This window comes from Hypanus sabinus, chromosome 5 (genome assembly GCF_030144855.1).
Source record: "Hypanus sabinus isolate sHypSab1 chromosome 5, sHypSab1.hap1, whole genome shotgun sequence".
Classification (NCBI taxonomy): Eukaryota; Metazoa; Chordata; class Chondrichthyes; order Myliobatiformes; family Dasyatidae; genus Hypanus; species Hypanus sabinus.
Genome location: NC_082710.1, coordinates 164,938,172 through 164,955,708, shown reverse-complemented (window position 1 = coordinate 164,955,708; position 17,537 = coordinate 164,938,172). Strand labels below are relative to the sequence as shown.

Below are 17,537 nucleotides of genomic sequence, written 5' to 3'. Positions count from 1 at the left end.
GGAGTGTTCACTGGGTGACTGAAATCATGCCATAGTGATCCACTTGTACATCAGGTTAGGGGGATCATGCAGCAGGGATCCACTGGCTCCCTGGTTGATGGATGTCATACAGCAGAGACCTACGAGCTCCCGGGGATCCTCCAGCAGTGATCCAGTGGTGAGCGGGCTTGCTTGGATCACTGGACCACTGGATCTGTCAGGTCATTGCAAAGCTGAGTGATCTGAGATCCCTGCTGTCCGGGGCGTGTAGAGTGGAATCTGCCAGGAAACCAGCCAGAGAACCACTGGCAGAAGTGATGACCTCCACTGGTGGTGGTGGGGGGGTCACCTCCACTGGCAGGAGTGATGACCTCCACTGGTGGGGGGGGGTCACCTCCACTGGCTGGGGTGATCATTTCCACTGGTAGGGGATGGTCACCTCCACTGGCAGGGGTTAGCACCTCCACTGGCAGGGGGTGATCACCTCCACTGGCTGGGGTGATCACCTCCACTGGCAGGGGTGATCACCTCCACTGGCAGGGGTGGAGTTAGCACCTCCACTGGCAGGGGTGGTCACCTCCACTGGCAGGAGTTAGCACCTCCACTGGCAGGGGTGGTCACCTCCACTGGCCGTTGATGGAGTTCACTCAGAAAGAACAGGAAGGTCACTGCAGGTCAACACGGAGGGCCAGTCCCTCACTGGGCAGTCAGTGGCTTTTTGCTGATCACCCGATCCCAGGCGTGGACATGGTGGAGGGGGTGTGGATGGGGTTGAAGTGTCCCTCCAGTTCTGATTGGACATAAAGCCCAGGGGAGAGGACTGCCCAACAATAATCCCCTCCAATTGGCAGCCGAGCATGTTCATCATTGCCAAACCTCAGTCCGTCTGGAGGTGGAAAGGAGATGCTCGGGGAGATCACAGAGGATCACATGACCAGCTGGAGGGTTGTTGGAGCACTGAACCTCACAGAGAGGGATGGTAATGCCATCTGGATAGAACATTGAACATTGAACATAGAAATCTTCGGCACATTACAGGCCCCTCACTCACAATGTTGTGCTGACCATGTAACCTACTCTAGAATCTGCCTAGAATTTCCCTAGCGTATAGCCCTCTATTTTTCTAAGCTCCATGTAGTTATCTAAGAATCAGTTAAAAGTTAAAGTCTGTCCCGAGCCATATCGGCTCATCAGGCCGGTGCTTATTTCCGGTTTCCGTGGCGTGAAGTGACTGAGAGTACGAAACCCCCGGATAGGACGCCAATCTATCACGAGGTTAACCCCCAGCATTTTGCTGGTACCCATTTTCAGCTGGGTGGACTGGAGCAGTGTGTGGTTCAGTGCCTTGCTCAAGGACACAACACACCACCCTGGCTGGGGCTCGAACTCACAACCTTCAGATCGCTAGTCCAACACCTTAACCACTTGGACATGTGCCACACAAGAGTCAGTTAAGAGACTCTATTATACCCACTTCCACCACCGCCACTGGCAGTGCATTCCACGCATCTACCACTCCCTGTGTGAAAAACATACCCCTGACATCCCCTCGGCACCTATTTTCAAGCACTTTAAAACTATGTATGCCCCTCAGGCTAGCCATTTCAGCTTTGGGAAAAAGCCTCTGGCTATCCACATGATCAATGACCATCATCTTCTTGTAAACCTTTAGCAGGTCATGTCTCATCCTCCATCGCTCCAAGGAGAAAAGGCCAAGTTCACTCAACCTCCAATCCAGGCAACATCCTTGTAATTCTCCTCTGCACTCTCTCTATTGTATCCACATCCTTCCTGTAGTGAGGTGACCAGAACCAAGCACAGTACTCCAAGTGGGGTCTGACCAAGGTCTTAAATAGCTGTAACATTACCTCACGGCTGTTGAACTCAAACCCACAGTTGATGAATGCCAACACACCATACACCTTCTTAACAACACTGTCAACCTGTGCAGCAGCTTTGAGTGTCCTATGGACATGGACCATAAGATCTCTCAGATCATCCAGACTGCCAAGAGACTTACCATTAATATTATATTCTGCCTTCAAATTTGACCTACCAAACTGAAACACTTCACAATTATCTGGGTTGAACTCCATCTGCCACTTCTCAGACCAGTTCTGCATCCTGTCGATGTCCGGCTGTAACCTCTGACAACCCTCCAGACTATCCACAACACTCCCAATCTTTGTCTCATCAGCAGATTTACTAACCTACCCTTCTTCTTCTTCATCCAGGTCATTTATAAAAATCACAAAGAGGAGGGGTCCCAGATCAGATCCCTGCGGAACCCCACTGGTCCCTGACCTCCATGTAGAAACAAACCATCTACAACCAACCCTTTGCCTTCTGTGGGCAAGCCAATTCTGCATCCACAAAGCAAAGTCTCCTTGGATCCCATGCCTCCTTACTTTCTGAAGGAGCCTTGCATGAGGAATCTTATCAAATGCCTTACTGAAATCCATATACGCTACATCCACTGCTCTATCTTCAGAAATGTGTTTTGTTACTTCCTCAAAGAATTCAGTCAGAGTTGTAAGTCACATTCTGCCCTTGACAAAGCCATGCTGACTATCCCTAATCAGATTATGTCTCTCGAAATGCTCATAAATCCTGCCTCTCAGGAACTTCTCCAACAACTTGCCCACCACAGAAGTCAGACTCACTTTGTTTATAATTTCCTGAGTTATCTCTACTACCTTTCTTCAACAAGGGAACAACATTTGCAACCTTCTAATTCTCTGGTACTTCTTCCGTCCCTATTGATGATGCAAAGGTCATTGCAAGCAGCTCAGCAATCTCCTCCCTCACTTCCCATAGTAGCCTGGGGTATAGCTCATCTGGTCCTGGTTACTTTTCTAACTTAATGCTTTTCAAAAGCTCCAGAACATCCTCTTTCTTAATGTCTATATGCTCAAGTGTTTCAGTCCACTGTAAGTCATCCCCACAATTGCCAAGGTCTTTTTCTCTGGCGAATACTGAAGCAAAGTATTCATTAAGTGCCTCCACTATTTCCTCCGACTCCATGCACACGTTTCCACTATCGTTCCTGATTGGTCCTATTCTCACACGGCTCATCCTCTTGCTCTTCACATACTTGTAGAGTGCCTTGGGGTTTTCCTTAATCCTGCTCACCAAGGCCTTCTCTCAGCCCCTTCTGGCTCTCCTAATTCCATTCTTAAGCTCCTTCCTAGCAACCTTGTAATTTTCGAGAGCTCTACCTTTCAGAAGCTTTTCTTTACTTCTTAAGTAGATTTTCTACATCTTTTGTACACCATGGCTTTTTAACCCTACCATCCTTTCCCTGCCTTAGTGGAACATACCTATGCAGAAATCCATGCAAATATCCCTTCAACGTTTGCCACATTTCTGCCATTCATTTCCCTAAGAAAATCTGCTCCCAATCTATGCTCCCAAGTTCCTGCCTAAAAGAGTCATATTTCCTCCACCCCAATTAAGTGTTTTCCCAAATTGTCTATTCCTATCCCTCTCCAGTGCTATGGTGAAGGAGATAGAGCTGTGGTCACTACCTCCAAAATACTCTCGCACCGAGAGATCTGACACCTGACCAGGTTCATTTCCCAACACCAGATCAAGTACAGCATCTCCTCTAGTTGGCTTATCAAATGGAGAATGGAAGACTGGAAGTCTAGAGGGATGGATACAAAGGGCTGGGGAGATGTCCTGGGTTGGACCACAGCCGGAATTCAGGGAACCGCTTGCAAGAGGAGAGGCTGGGATGCAAAGAGGCAGAGGAGAGGGTGTTGGGAGGGTTGAGGTGGCAATACTGTAATGTGGTCAGTGTGGATTCGACAGGCAGCACATTCTTACCCCCCCATCCTCCTCCTGCCTCCAGCAACTTCACTTCCTCCCATCGTAATGAGCAGGGTGCACTCCCTTGGCAGGTAGTCAGATTTGCCTGCAGTAGGATGCCACAGAATGCCCTGTATTGCATAGATTGAGTGCAGTGTGATCCTGTCTGGAAGAAAATACTGCTGGCATTTCACTCCTGCCGCACTGTGCAGGTATTGGAGTGGTTTTGAGGCTGGGGTCCAGCTCACTGTGTGTGCTGATGACCCAGTGAGGAGTGTCACAGTGGTTCCCACTGACCCTCCCATTCCCCACCAGGTGCACTCCTGCACAACCCAGCCAAGCACCCCCACCTCGGCTGAGTGCGAACCATTGCAATACAATCTACAATTCAACAGCCTGCCGGGACCAGGGCAGGTGGAATCAGAACTGGTTTAGTATTGTCATATGTACTGAGGTAGTGTGAAAAGCTTGTCTTGCATACTGTGCATTCAGACCAAGTCATTCATTCAAAGTTCAAAAAGTTCAAAGTAAATTTATTGTTGAAGTACATATATGTCACCATAAATAATGCTGAGATTCATTTTCTTATGGGCATAATCAATGTCAATAATGGAATAATAACTATAATAGAACCAATGAAAGACTGCACCAGCTTGAGCATTCAATCAGTGTGCAAAAGACAACAAACTGCGAATACAAACAGAAAGAAATAATAATAATAAACAATTAAACAATAAATGTCAAGAACATGAGGTGAAGAATCCTTGAAATTGAGGCCATTGAAGCTGGGTGAAGTTGTCCCCTTTGTTTCAAGAGCTGGTGGTTGAGGGATAGTAACTGTTCCTGAACCTGGTGGTGTGAATCCTGAGGCTCCTGTACCTTCTCCCTGATGGCAGCAGTGAGAAGAATGCACGGCTTGGGTGGTGGGGATCCCTGATGGTGGATCACAAACATGAGAAAATCTACAGATACTGAAAATCGAAAGCAACACAAAAGTGTTGGAGGAACTCAGCCAGTCAGGCAGCATCAATGGAAAAGAGTGAACAATGTTCTGACGAAGGGTCTCAGACCAAAATGTCAACTCTTTACTCTTTTCCATAAATGCTGCCTGGTTTGCTGAGTTCCTCCAGAATTTTGTGTGTTGCCCTGATGATGGATGCTGCTTTCCTGCAACAGTGCTTTGTGTGGCTGTGTTCAATGCTGGGGAGGGCTTTACCCATGATACATTACACATTGCATAAAAGTAAGTGCAAGGTAAAACAATGAAAGAATGCAGAATAATTGAAACAGTTACGGAGAGGGTGCGGTGCAGGTAGACAATAAGGTGCAAGATTATTACGAGGTAGATTCTGTGATTTTCTCCAACTAGGGAAACATTCAACTGTCTTACAAGAAGGTAGGGGCTGTCTTTGCGATTTGTTGGTACATGCTTACTTGATTTGAGCAGTTAGCACAGCAATACACAAATCAACAATTTTTCCAAGTGAACAAAATATCGAATTTCCAAATTTGCTTAAGATACTAAACGAAGCTACTGTGAGTGCAGAGGAGTACAGTGTCTTGTAAAAACAATCAGCCTCCACAACTATTCTCACATTTTACTCTCATTTTCTAAATGTAAAATATATTGAAATAGGATATTTTGAGCTAATCTAAAAAACATTGTGCATCATGCCAAATCAAAATAAAATACCAAAACCTGTCAACAATTTACTAAAAATTAAAAACCAAAATTCTGAGGCTGAAGAAGTATTCATCCCCAGGAGCAATACTGTATATTACCTTACCACCTCACCCAATTTGTTGATGCAGAAAATTGGAGGATCACCTGAAAAAATGTCCCTCTCTCAGTAAGTAGCAACAGTGTGGTAGATTTTCAACAGGGCAAACCAAAGTGAAGGCAAAAGAGCATTCACAGGAAGTCAAGGAAATGATAAGAGAGATTCACAGAATTCGGGAAGTGTACAAACCCATATCAAAGGCATTCAATGTACCTTGGAGCTCAGTGCAGTCCCTTATGAAAAAGTGGAAAAAATATATACCACAGCCATGCTGCCTCGGTCTGGTTGCCCCTCTAACCTAGTCACCAGAGAAGAATGGCACCTGCAAGAGAGGTGACTGTGATGCCAACAGTCTCTCTGAGTGAGCTGCATAAGTCCATGGCTGCAACTGCGATGAAGATCATGGGTCCACAATCTCTAATGCCTTGCACAAAAAGGGTATTTATGGAAGTGTGGCAGGGAAAAAGCCCCTGCTAAAAAGAAAGCACATCCTTGGCTGTAAAGATTTTGCAAGGCACCACTTTAAAGATGATGTAAAGATGTAGAAGACGGTCTTGTGGTCAGATACGACTAACATGTAACCTCTTAGCCTCAACATTAGGCAGTAGGTGTAGATAAAATCTAGGTGACATCAGCCCTAATGGAAAGTATGCTGAAGGTAGCATCGTGCTATGGGGATGCTATTCAGCAGCAGGGACTGGAAATCTAATCGGGATTGATGGGAAAATGAATGCTGCTATATACAGAGATAAAAACATAACGGTCCATGGCCTCCTCTACTGCCGCAATGAGGCCACACAGGTTGGAGGAGCAACATGTTATATTCTGTCTGGGTAGTCTCCAACCTGATGGCATGAACATTGATTTCTCAAACTTCTGGTAATGCACTCCCCTCCCCCCCATTTTCCTTAAGTATCCCCCACTCCATTTTCCTCCCTCACCTTATCTCCTTACCTGCCCATCGTCTCCCTCTTGTGCTCCTCCCTCTGGTGCTCCTCCCCCTTCCCGTTCTTCCATGGCCTTCCTATCAGATTCCTTCTCCAGTCCTTTACCTTTCACCAATTAACTTCCCAGCTCTTTACTTCACCTCTCCCCCTCTCTGGGTCTTACCTATCACCTACCTTGTATTTCTTCCTCCCCTCCTCCCACCTTCTTACTCTGACTCTTCATCCTTTCCTCCTGTCCTGATGAAGGGTCTTGGCCCAAAATGTCGACTGTTTACCCTTTTCCATAGATGCTGCCTGGCCTGTTGAGTTCCTTCAGCATTTTGTGTGTGTTGCCTGGAGCAAGAGAGTTTAAACTGGTGAGGAACTTCATTTTGTCATCAGGACAATGGTCCAAAGCACACTGCCAGAGCAACTACGGTGTGGCTTCAACTGAAGAAAATTCATGTCCTTGAGTGGCCCTTTCAGGGTCCTGACCTTATTCTGATCAAACATTGCTGGCAAGGCCTTAGGATTGCTGTCCAATGCCACTCCCCAACTAATCTGGCACAGCTTGAACAACTTTGCAAGGAGAAATGGGCAAAACTTGCCCTATCATATTGTGCAAAGCTAACAGAGACTTATTCAAAACAAGTCTGTAATAACTGTGAGGGGTGGTTCAACTAAGTCTTGAGCAAAGTGGGGATGAATATTTTTGAACTGCTGACATTTCAGGTTTTGAATTTTTAGTTTTTTATGCTTTACAAATTTCCCTGTTTTCTTTTGACTCTACTGTGCAAAAAAAAAGAGCATGTAATTCACAAATAAAAATCCTCAGTTAAATTGATTAAAATCCCTCATTGTACTACTGGTTAATGTGAAGAAAGGGTTGTGGCTGAATACTGAGGAGGCACTCTGTGCCAGGAGTAATCAGGTAATAGGCTGAGTGAGAGGTAAATTGGTTTATCAGTTCTGAGGTACAGTGAAAAGCTTGCCAAATCATTGAAGAGGGCACAGGGTAAATCAATAACAGAATAAAGTGCTACAGTTACTAAGAAAGTGCAGTGCAGGTGAAGATTGAGGTGTAAACCCATAACAGGGTAGATTGTGAGATCAAGAGGCCATCTTGTCATACAGTACTAGGAAACCATTCGTTCAATAGTGTTGCCGGCTGGTGGCATCCGCGCTGGACTTCGGGGCGAAGTCTCCTGAGTTTGTATCCAGCCGGCTCCCTTCCATCCGTGCTGGGTCGAGCGGTGAGCTAGCAACTCGGCCTCGAGAAAGCAAGAAGGCCTGCTAAAAAAAAATCGCTGTCACGACGGAGTCCCGGCGACTCCAGCCGGGCCCAAGGGCTTTCTTCCTCTTCATCTGTTCGATAGCCTGCTAACAGTGCTCATTGCTCTGTGAGTTCGGGCTTTTGCATCTTCTGCCCAACGAAAGAGGGGAGAAGAGAGAATGTCCGGGCTGGGTGATTATGTTGGCCACTTTACTGAGGCAGCCACAAGTGCAGAGAGTCCATGGAGGGGAGGTTGGTTTCTGTGATGCACTGAGCTGTGTCCGCAAGTTCCAGCAGCTTCTTGTGGTCCCAGTTCCCTTCCCAAGCCGTGATGCGCCCAGACAGGCGGCGTTCCACAGTGCTTCGACAAAAGCAAGGCAAAGGTTGATGGGGACATGCCCAATTTCTTTAGCCTCCAGAGGCACTGGAGAACTTTCCTGGCCATACCATCTGTATGGTTGGTCCAAGACAGGTTATTGGTAATATTTACTACCAGGAACTTGAGTCTCTGGTTATATAGACAGGAACAAGTGCACGGCCGCCTCCCAATCCAGAGGCCAATGAATATCTCTTCTGTTCTGCTGACACCAAGGAAAAGTTTCCTCAGTCGGTGTCAGCACTGCTGGCCGAGCAGGGCCTGGGCTCGCTGCGGGGTGAAGGCAGAGCAGGAGGTGGAAGAGAATGAAGAGCTGAAGTGTGCGAGGAGTGGAATGGCAGGAAAGGGAAGCTGGCGCTGTCCGTGGGTGGGCAAGGTCACGTCCTGCAGCTGCACGGGAGCCGGACTGCACGGCTGTTCTCGGCAGCGGGCAGTGCGGTCCTGCGGTACTTGTGGAGAGTGCACTGCAGCTGCAAGGCTGCAGGAGCCTGCTGAGCATGAAAGCGGTTCAGGATGCATTGCTGCAATCTGAGCTGCACGGTGCAGGCAGCAACAAACCCACACGTGTTACAGCTCTGAAAATTTCCTGTTACCCACACCTAGAGCAAAGCGCTCAGTTCTGGTTGCCTCAGTACAGGAAGAGTGAGGGATTGTTCCTGTACCCACTCGCTGTGTCCTCGGTACTGACGGAGTGTTCCCGTACACATCACCGTGTCCTCGGTACTGAGGGAGTGTTCCTGTACACATCACCGTGTCCTCGGTACTGAGGGAGTGTTCCTGTACACATCACCGTGTCCTCGGTACTGAGGGAGTGTTCCCGTACACAGTCACCGTGTGCTCGGTACTGAGGGAGTGTTCCTGTACACATCACCGTGTCCTCGGTACTGAGGGAGGGTTCCTGTACACATCACCATGTCCTCCGTACTGAGGGAGTGTTCCCGTACACATCACCGTGTCCTCAGTACTGACGGAGTGTTCCTGTACACAGTCACCGTGTCCTCGGTACTGAGGGAGTGTTCCTGTACACATCACTGTGTCCTCCATACTGAGGGAGTGTTCCCGTACACATCACTGTGTCCTCGGTACTGAGGGAGTGTTCCTGTACACATCACCGTGTCCCCAGTACTGACGGAGTGTTCCTGTACACAGTCACCATGTCCTCGGTACTGAGGGAGTGTTCCTGTACACATCACCGTGTCCTCAGTACTGACGGAGTGTTCCTGTACACAGTCACCGTGTCCTCGGTACTGAGGGAGTGTTCCTGTACACATCACCATGTCCTCGGTATTGAGGGAGTGTTCCCGTACACATCACCGTGTCCTCGGTACTGACGGAGTGTTCCCATACACAGTCACCGTGTCCTCCGTACTGAGGGAGTGTTCCCATACACAGTCACCGTGTCCTCTGTACTGAGGGAGTGTTCCCATACACAGTCACCGTGTCCTCCGTACTGACGGAGTGTTCCTGTACACATCACCGTGTCCTCGGTACTGAGGGAGGGTTCCTGTACACATCACCGTGTCCTCGGTACTGAGGGAGTGTTCCTGTACACATCACCGTGTCCTCGGTACTGACGGAGTGTTCCCGTACACAGTCACCGTGTCCTCTGTACTGAGGGAGTGCTCCCATACACAGTCACCGTGTCCTCCGTACTGAGGGAGTGTTCCCATACACAGTCACCGTGTCCTCTGTACTGAGGGAGTGTTCCCATACACAGTCACCGTGTCCTCTGTACTGAGGGAGTGTTCCCATACACAGTCACCGTGTCCTCCGTACTGACGGAGTGTTCCTGTACACATCACCGTGTCCTCGGTACTGAGGGAGGGTTCCTGTACACATCACCGTGTCCTCGGTACTGAGGGAGTGTTCCTGTACACATCACCGTGTCCTCGGTACTGACGGAGTGTTCCCGTACACAGTCACCGTGTCCTCTGTACTGAGGGAGTGTTCCCATACACAGTCACCGTGTCCTCCGTACTGACGGAGTGTTCCTGTACACATCACCGTGTCCTCCGTACTGAGGGAGTGTTCCCGTACACATCACCGTGTCCTCGGTACTGAGGGAGTGTTCCCTTACACACTCACCGTGTCCTCGGTACTGAGGGTGTGTTCCTGTACACATCACCGTGTCCTCAGTACTGAGGGAGTGTTCCTGTACACATCACCGTGTCCTCGGTACTGAGGGAGTGTTCCTGTACACATCACCGTGTCCTCGGTACTGAGGGTGTGTTCCTGTACACATCACCGTGTCCTCGGTACTGAGGGAGTGTTCCTGTACACATCACCGTGTCCTCGGTACTGAGGGAGTGTTCCTGTACACATCACCGTGTCCTCGGTATTGAAGGTGTGTTCCCGTACACAGTCACCGTGTCCTCGGTACTGAGGGAGTGTTCCTGTACACATCACCATGTCCTCGGTATTGAAGGTGTGTTCCCGTACACAGTCACCGTGTCCTCGGTACTGAGGGAGTGTTCCCGTACACAGTCACCGTGTCCTCGGTACTGACGGAGTGTTCCTGTACACATCACTGTGTCCTCGGTACTGAGGGAGTGTTCCTGTACACATCACTGCGTCCTCGGTACTGAGGGAGTGTTCCCGTACACAGTCACCGTGTCCTCTGTACTGAGGGAGTGTTCCCGTACACAGTCACCGTGTCCTCGGTACTGAGGGAGTGTTCCTGTACACATCACCGTGTCCTCGGTACTGAGGGTGTGTTCCCGTACACATCACCATGTCCTCGGTACTGACGGAGTGTTCCCGTACACAGTCACCGTGTCCTCGGTACTGAGGGAGTGTTCCTGTACACATCACCGTGTCCTCCGTACTGAGGGAGTGTTCCTGTACACAGTCACCGTGTCCTCGGTACTGAGGGAGTGTTCCCGTATACATCACCGTGTCCTCCGTACTGAGGGAGTGTTCCCGTACACATCACCGTGTCCTCCGTACTGAGGGAGTGTTCCTGTACACATCACCGTGTCCTCGGTACTGAGGGAGTGTTCCTGTAGACATCACCATGTCCACGGTACTGAGGGAGTGTTCCCGTACACATCACCGTGTCCTCGGTACTGACGGAGTGTTCCCATACACAGTCACCGTGTCCTCGGTACTGACGGAGTGTTCCCGTACACATCACCGTGTCCTCGGTACTGAGGGAGTGTTCCCGTACACATCACCGTGTCCTCGGTACTGAGGGAGTGTTCCTGTACTCAGTCACCGTGTCCTCGGTACTGAGGGAGTGTTCCTGTACACATCACCGTGTCCTCGGTACTGAGGGAGTGTTCCTGTACACATCACCGTGTCCTCGGTACTGACGGAGTGTTCCCGTACACATCACCGTGTCCTCCGTACTGAGGGAGTGTTCCTGTACACATCACCGTGTCCTCCGTACTGAGGGAGTGTTCCTGTACACATCACCGTGTCCTCGGTACTGACGGAGTGTTCCTGTACACATCACCGTGTCCTCAGTACTGACGGAGTGTTCCCGTACACATCACCGTGTCCTCCGTACTGAGGGAGTGTTCCTGTACACATCACCGTGTCCTCGGTACTGACGGAGTGTTCCCGTACACAGTCACCGTGTCCTCGGTACTGAGGGAGTGTTCCTGTACACATCACCGTGTCCTCTGTACTGAGGGTGTGTTCCAGTACACATCACCGTGTCCTCCGTACTGAGGGAGTGTTCCTGTACACAGTCACCGTGTCCTCGGTACTGAGGGAGTGTTCCTGTACACATCACCGTGTCCTCGGTACTGAGGGAGTGTTCCTGTACACATCACCGTGTCCTCGGTACTGAGGGAGTGTTCCCGTACACATCACCGTGTCCTCGGTACTGAGGGAGTGTTCCCGTACACAGTCACCGTGTCCTCCGTACTGAGGGAGTGTTCCTGTACACATCACCGTGTCCTCCGTACTGAGGGAGTGTTCCTGTACACATCACCGTGTCCTCGGTACTGAGGGAGTGTTCCCGTACACAGTCACCGTGTCCTCGGTACTGAGGGAGTGTTCCTGTACACAGTCACCGTGTCCTCGGTACTGAGGGAGTGTTCCTGTACACAGTCACCGTGTCCTCGGTACTGAGGGAGTGTTCCTGTACACATCACCGTGTCCTCGGTACTGAGGGAGTGTTCCTGTACACATCACCGTGTCCTCGGTACTGAGGGAGTGTTCCCGTACACATCACCGTGTCCTCGGTACTGAGGGAGTGTTCCCGTACACAGTCACCGTGTCCTCCGTACTGAGGGAGTGTTCCTGTACACAGTCACCGTGTCCTCAGTACTGACAGAGTGTTCCCGTACACATCACCGTGTCCTCCGTACTGACGGAGTGTTCAAGTATACATCACCGTGTCCTCGGTACTGAGGGAGTGTTCCTGTACACATCACCGTGTCCTCGGTACTGACGGAGTGTTCCTGTACACATCAACGTGTCCTCGGTACTGAGGGAGTGTTCCTGTACACATCACCGTGTCCTCGGTACTGAGGGAGTGTTCCTGTACACAGTCACCGTGTCCTCGGTACTGACGGAGTGTTCCCGTACACATCACCGTGTCCTCTGTACAGAGGGAGTGTTCCCGTACACATCACCGTGTCCTCTGTACTGAGGGAGTGTTCCTGGACACATCACCGTGTCCTCGGTACTGACGGAGTGTTCCCGTACACATCACCGTGTCCTCGGTACTGAGGGAGTGTTCCCGTACACATCACCATGTCCTCGGTACTGACGGAGTGTTCCCGTACACAGTCACCGTGTCCTCCGTACTGACGGAGTGTTCCTGTACACATCACCGTGTCCTCCGTACTGAGGGAGTGTTCCTGTACACAGTCACCGTGTCCTCGGTACTGAGGGTGTGTTCCTGTACACATCACCGTGTCCTCGGTACTGACGGAGTGTTCCCGTACACAGTCACCGTGTCCTCCGTACTGACGGAGTGTTCCTGTACACATCACCGTGTCCTCCGTACTGAGGGAGTGTTCCCGTACACATCACCGTGTCCTCTGTACTAGGGAGTGTTCCCGTACACATCACCGTGTCCTCGGTACTGAGGGAGTGTTCCCGTACACATCACCATGTCCTCGGTACTGACGGAGTGTTCCCGTACACAGTCACCGTGTCCTCCGTACTGACGGAGTGTTCCTGTACACATCACCGTGTCCTCCGTACTGAGGGAGTGTTCCTGTACACAGTCACCGTGTCCTCGGTACTGAGGGTGTGTTCCTGTACACATCACCGTGTCCTCGGTACTGACGGAGTGTTCCCGTACACAGTCACCGTGTCCTCCGTACTGACGGAGTGTTCCCGTACACATCACCGTGTCCTCCGTACTGAGGGAGTGTTCCCGTACACATCACCGTGTCCTCTGTACTGAGGGTGTGTTCCCGTATACATCACCGTGTCCTCGGTACTGAGGGTGTGTTCCCGTATACATCACCGTGTCCTCCGTACTGTGGGAGTGTTCCCGTACACATCACCGTGTCCTCTGTACTGAGGGTGTGTTCCCGTACACAGTCACCGTGTCCTCGGTACTGAGGGTGTGTTCCCGTACACAGTCACCGTGTCCTCGGTACTGAGGGTGTGTTCCCGTACACAGTCACCGTGTCCTCGGTACTGAGGGTGTGTTCCCGTATACATCACCGTGTCCTCCGTACTGAGGGAGTGTTCCTGTACACATCACCGTGTCCTCGGTACTGAGGGAGTGTTCCTGTACACATCACCGTGTCCTCGGTACTGAAGGAGTGTTCCCGTACACATCACCGTGTCCTCGGTACTGAGGGAGTGTTCCCGTATACATCACCATGTCCTCGGTACTGACGGAGTGTTCCCGTACACAGTCACCGTGTCCTCCGTACTGAGGGAGTGTTCCTGTACACAGTCACCGTGTCCTCGGTACTGAGGGTGTGTTCCTGTACACATCACCGTGTCCTCCGTACTGAGGGAGTGTTCCTGTACACATCACCGTGTCCTCAGTACTGACGGAGTGTTCCCGTACACATCACCGTGTCCTCGGTACTGACGGAGTGTTCCCGTACACAGTCACCGTGTCCTCCGTACTGACGGAGTGTTCCTGTACACATCACCGTGTCCTCCGTACTGAGGGAGTGTTCCTGTACACATCACCGTGTGCTCGGTACTGAGGGAGTGTTCCTGTACACATCACCGTGTCCTCGGTACTGAGGGAGTGTTCCCGTACACATCACCGTGTCCTCTGTACTGAGGGAGTGTTCCTGTACACATCACCGTGTCCTCGGTACTGAGGGAGTGTTCCTGTACACATCACCGTGTCCTCGGTACTGAGGGAGTGTTCCCGTACACATCACCGTGTCCTCGGTACTGAGGGAGTGTTCCCGTACACATCACCGTGTCCTCGGTACTGAGGGAGTGTTCCTGTACACATCACCGTGTCCTCGGTACTGAGGGAGTGTTCCTGTACACATCACCGTGTCCTCTGTACCGAGGGAGTGTTCCTGTACACATCACCGTGTCCTCGGTACTGAGGGAGTGTTCCCGTACATATCACCGTGTCCTCGGTACTGAGGGAGTGTTCCCGTACACATCACCGTGTCCTCGGTACTGAGGGAGTGTTCCCGTACACATCTCCGTGTCCTCGGTACTGAGGGAGTGTTCCTGTACACATCACCGTGTCCTCGGTACTGAGGGAGTGTTCCCGTACACAGTCACCGTGTCCTCAGTACTGAGGGAGTGTTCCTGTACACAGTCACCGTGTCCTCGGTACTGAGGGAGTGTTCCTGTACACAGTCACCGTGTCCTCTGTACTGAGGGAGTGTTCCTGTACACATCACCGTGTCCTCAGTACTGACGGACTGTTCCTGTACACAGTCACCGTGTCCTCGGTACTGACGGAGTGTTCCTGTACACATCACCGTGTCCTCGGTACTGACGGAGTGTTCCCGTACACATCACTGTGTCCTCGGTACTGACGGAGTGTTCCCGTACACATCACTGTGTCCTCGGTACTGAGGGAGTGTTCCCGTACACATCACCGTGTCCTCTGTACTGAGGGTGTGTTCCTGTACACATCACCGTGTCCTCGGTACTGAGGGAGTGTTCCCGTACACATCACCGTGTCCTCGGTACTGAGGGAGTGTTCCCGTACACATCATCGTGTCCTCGGTATTGAGGGAGTGTTCCCTTACACACTCACCGTGTCCTCGGTACTGAGGGAGTGTTCCCGTACACATCACCGTGTCCTCGGTACTGAGGGAGTGTTCCTGTACACATCACTGTGTCCTCGGTACTGAGGGAGTGTTCCCGTACACAGTCACCGTGTCCTCGGTACTGAGGGAGTGTTCCCGTACACATCACCGTGTCCTCCGTACTGAGGGAGTGTTCCTGTACACAGTCACCGTGTCCTCCGTACTGAGGGAGTGTTCCTGTACACGGTCACCGTGTCCTCGGTACTGTGGGAGTGTTCCTGTACACAGTCACCGTGTCCTCGGTACTGAGGGAGTGTTCCCGTACACAGTCACCATGTCCTCGGTACTGACGGAGTGTTCCCGTACACAGTCACCGTGTCCTCGGTATTGAGGGAGTGTTCCCATACACAGTCACCGTGTCCTCGGTATTGAGGGAGTGTTCCCGTACACATGACCGTGTCCTGTATTGTAATTGTGTTAACTGACTCTGTAGAGCAATCAATGGCACCCCTTCCTTAGCTAGGATTTTGCCAACACTTGCAGGTGGGTGGGGCTGGTGTCAGTGCTGTGGCTTGCCATTTCCCGAGTTTCCTCGCCAACTTTACGATCATCTACGCTAATTCTGATGAACGGCCCTTGCCATTTGTGAACTCTTTCTGTGTGCTGCAGAACCGGATTGCCCGGAACGCACCACGTGCTCTCTTCCGAGGGTCAGGTGGATCAGGGGTGCTGTTGGGTTTTGTCGGGTTTGGGGGGGTGGTCGTTGTATCTCCATGCTGACGATCCCTTTCTCTCTCGTAGTGCAGGAGCAGACAGCGGCAGCAGTAATGGAGATGGAAGGGTCGCCGGAGCCAGAAACCCCGCACACGGCCGATGACCTTCCCCGGCCAGATCCCGCAGGGCCTGCTTCCGCCCCCGGGGGAGAAGGAGGAGTGGGCATGTCGGAACCCGTTGCAGAAGGCAGAGGGGCGGAGGAGAGGTGCCAAGTCTCCATCTACCTGGAGGTCCTGGCTCCGGCCAATCTCCCTTCCGGCGGGACATCAGCGGGAGGCGACACTCCGGGTGAGATGCCCACCCAGATTTCACCTGTTTCCGAGACTTCGGAGCTGGATACCAGTGCAGACAGCGGCCTGGTGAGTGTTCTCCCCACTGCCTCTCCCCCTGCTCCACGTTGCTACCCCCTCTCTCTAAACACATCCAGAAAGTCCAACAGAGAGGTGGGAAACTGCTATGAGAGCAGGCGTCCACGGACAGGGTAAAGTTCTGTGTACGTTAAGGCAACCGAGGGATGCTGGGTGGGGGGTGGCTATCAGGAGAGGCACTCTGAGGAAAAAGGTCACCCATGCCCTGATGGACAGAGGAGCTTGATGGGCCAAATGGCCTCAGCCTAAGGATGGGGTTAAATTTAAGGGGAGAGGCTAAAGACCAGACCTCAGTGGCGGGAGGCTGAAAATCAAGGGATAGCCTGCACTGGCCCCCAGTGACCGGTGTTCATGTAGCAAGTCCAGCATGGGGCCGGGTTTGACCTCAGTCCTTAATGACCAAATGAGGCATCCTTGGACAGGACTTCCAACGCCCCGGGTCATCCCCCGACCCGCAAAGCCAGGAAATACTTGGTTGGGAGGTAAAAGGAAAGGTAGACGCGTGGAGTTCTCGAGATGAAGCCCATACTTTGGGCTTTCCGTCTGGTGGGGACTTACCAGCAGGCTTGCCCAGTTTTCTGCCCAGAAGCCATCTTACCAACGTCAAGCCCAAACCTATGGGCTTCACCTCGCTGACCTTGGGGGACCCCTTAGCACAGATATGACAGGGACAGGACTTAGTGGCATCCACTACAGCTGTCTACCTTACTCCTCCCCCTCCCCACCCGTGATATCTTTTGGGTAAGCAATGTGTGGCAAGAGGATCAGCTGACAGGTCCTGACACCCACAGGTGACCTGGTTTTGTGTGAAGCATGGAGCTTTAACCTTCGCAGGCGGGGGCTGGCGTTGGTCGCTCTCTGGGGTGGGGGAAGTCCCCAGCTGATACCTTGCCAATGCTGAAGGTCACCAGATCCTCAGCCAACATTCAGCCAGTCTGTGGCTGGGACAGAACAGGGTCCCAGTGGGGGAGGAGGGTGCTGAGTGGATGTCGATCCTCAGGGAAGGGGGTGGGTGGATCTCAGGGTTGGAAGGGCCTTGGGCTCAGAGAGATTCTGGGATTCCGGAGAAGATTCTGGAATTCGGGCTCTCGCAGTGAGT

At 51.6% G+C, this 17,537-nt stretch overlaps 1 protein-coding gene across 2 annotated transcripts in view; it reads left to right on the top strand.

Annotated features, from left to right (window-relative positions):
- The window catches only part of LOC132394539 (uncharacterized), a 44,485-nt gene that overhangs the window by 4,125 nt on the left and 22,823 nt on the right, over positions 1 to 17,537 (top strand). The window contains exon 2 of one of the 2 annotated variants that reach the window (XM_059970823.1): positions 16,103 to 16,429. In XM_059970823.1, coding sequence (XP_059826806.1) covers positions 16,124 to 16,429 — 306 coding nt within the window. In that variant the 5' untranslated portion in view covers positions 16,103 to 16,123. Of the gene's footprint in view, positions 1 to 16,097; positions 16,430 to 17,537 lie in introns of both variants that reach the window. The other variant, XM_059970822.1, reaches the window with a different exon arrangement.